Raw genomic sequence first — 1,309 nt, 5'->3', positions numbered from 1 at the left:
CTTGTTGTTCAGTTTCTTGTTTATTTGAGGTTGTAGTTTCATTGCCAGAATTTAATTTATCAACAATTAATTGACACAGTGTAGTAAAAACTTCATTAACATCTAATTAATAAGAGTTATAAATTTCTTTTATTATAACAACTATTTAAAATCAAATAAAACAAACTATCTCCTGTTTTAGATGAACATGTTAAATGAGTAAAATGATATTTTTCAATAATCTCTTTTAGTTTTTCTTCATCAACTGAATTAACTAAATCAGATTTACAACCAACTAATAACCAACATACATTGTCATCTACTGAATTTTGAGCTGCTTCAACCCATGTCGGAACAACATCAAGCGATGAATTTTCAGACACGTCATAACATACAATAATACCTGATGACCCTCTATAGAAATTAGATATTAGTGATCTAAATCTTTCTTGTCCAGCAGTATCCCAGATATTAATATTTACTGGTTTATTGTCTTTTAATATTATTGTTTTTGATTGACATGATGCAACAATGGTTTGAGCATGTCCTTCAGTGAATCCATTTGTAATAAGTCTTTGAATTAATGCAGTTTTACCAGTAGCAACATCACCTACCAAGACAATTTTATAATTAAGGGCAGACATATGAAAATATGTACAGGTTCTTTTTAAGTTCATATTTTTTTTTAAAGGAAAAAAAAAATAGAATTATTTAGAAATACTTTAAAAACCCCCTTTAATACTCATTTGGATCTAATTATTTTTTTCTTTTTCTTTTTAACTTACTTTTTCTTTTAAATTTAATCTCTTTCTATCATTTCTTTTTTTTCAATCTTAGATTTTCATTACCTAACTTTTCATTCTCTTTTCTTATTTGATTGAAAATGGATTGGTTGAATCCTTTTTATTTGTGCTTTCATTTTTACTTCATTCTCATTTTCATTTCTATCATTATTTTGTGATATTATAATTAAACGTGATGAAACATTTTGTTATTTCTCATTCTTTTACTATCTTCTATTTTTTTGTTTTTATTATTGTTATTTAAAATAATAAAAATAAAATAACATTTATTAAAATAATAAATAAAATAATGTGTTATAAATGAGTACTTAATTATTTATCATCTTATTTTGATATGATATTCATTAAAATAAAATGGAAGAGTTAATAAACAAGAACACACTACTGTGTAAAGAAGAAATAGAAACAATTCCAAATATTCAACAAAGAATTGATGATATTAATAAACATTATCAATATTATTTAGGAAGTATTAAAAAATGATATTTGAGAAACAAGATAATGAAACATATTTAGAAGCTATTAAA

At 23.5% G+C, this 1,309-nt stretch overlaps 2 protein-coding genes across 2 annotated transcripts in view, besides 2 other annotated features; one reads left to right on the top strand and one right to left on the bottom strand.

Annotated features, from left to right (window-relative positions):
- Nucleotides 1-28, top strand: part of EDI_058110 (uncharacterized protein) — a gene marked incomplete at both ends in the record, with an annotated part of 852 nt that extends 824 nt beyond the window's left edge. Inside the window, one exon of the mRNA XM_001733433.1 lies at nucleotides 1-28. This exon is cut by the window's left edge and continues 824 nt beyond it. Within this exon, the coding sequence (XP_001733485.1) occupies nucleotides 1-28 (28 nt within the window).
- Nucleotides 29-116: 88 nt separating this feature from the next.
- EDI_058100 (small GTPase rabi, putative) lies at nucleotides 117-623 on the bottom strand (the record flags this gene model as incomplete). Its single annotated transcript, XM_001739737.1, has 1 exon — nucleotides 117-623. One exon carries the CDS (start codon nucleotides 621-623, stop codon nucleotides 117-119), a length of 507 nt encoding a protein of 168 aa, XP_001739789.1.
- A 115-nt stretch (nucleotides 624-738) lies between these two features.
- Nucleotides 739-850: a microsatellite.
- Nucleotides 851-876: 26 nt separating this feature from the next.
- Nucleotides 877-1,309: a repeat region.

This window comes from Entamoeba dispar, genomic scaffold, assembly GCF_000209125.1.
Source record: "Entamoeba dispar SAW760 scf_1105229462373 genomic scaffold, whole genome shotgun sequence".
Taxonomy (NCBI): domain Eukaryota; phylum Evosea; order Mastigamoebida; family Endamoebidae; genus Entamoeba; species Entamoeba dispar.
Note: the sequence above shows the minus strand (reverse complement) of the source record. Positions and strands in the feature narration are given on the sequence as shown.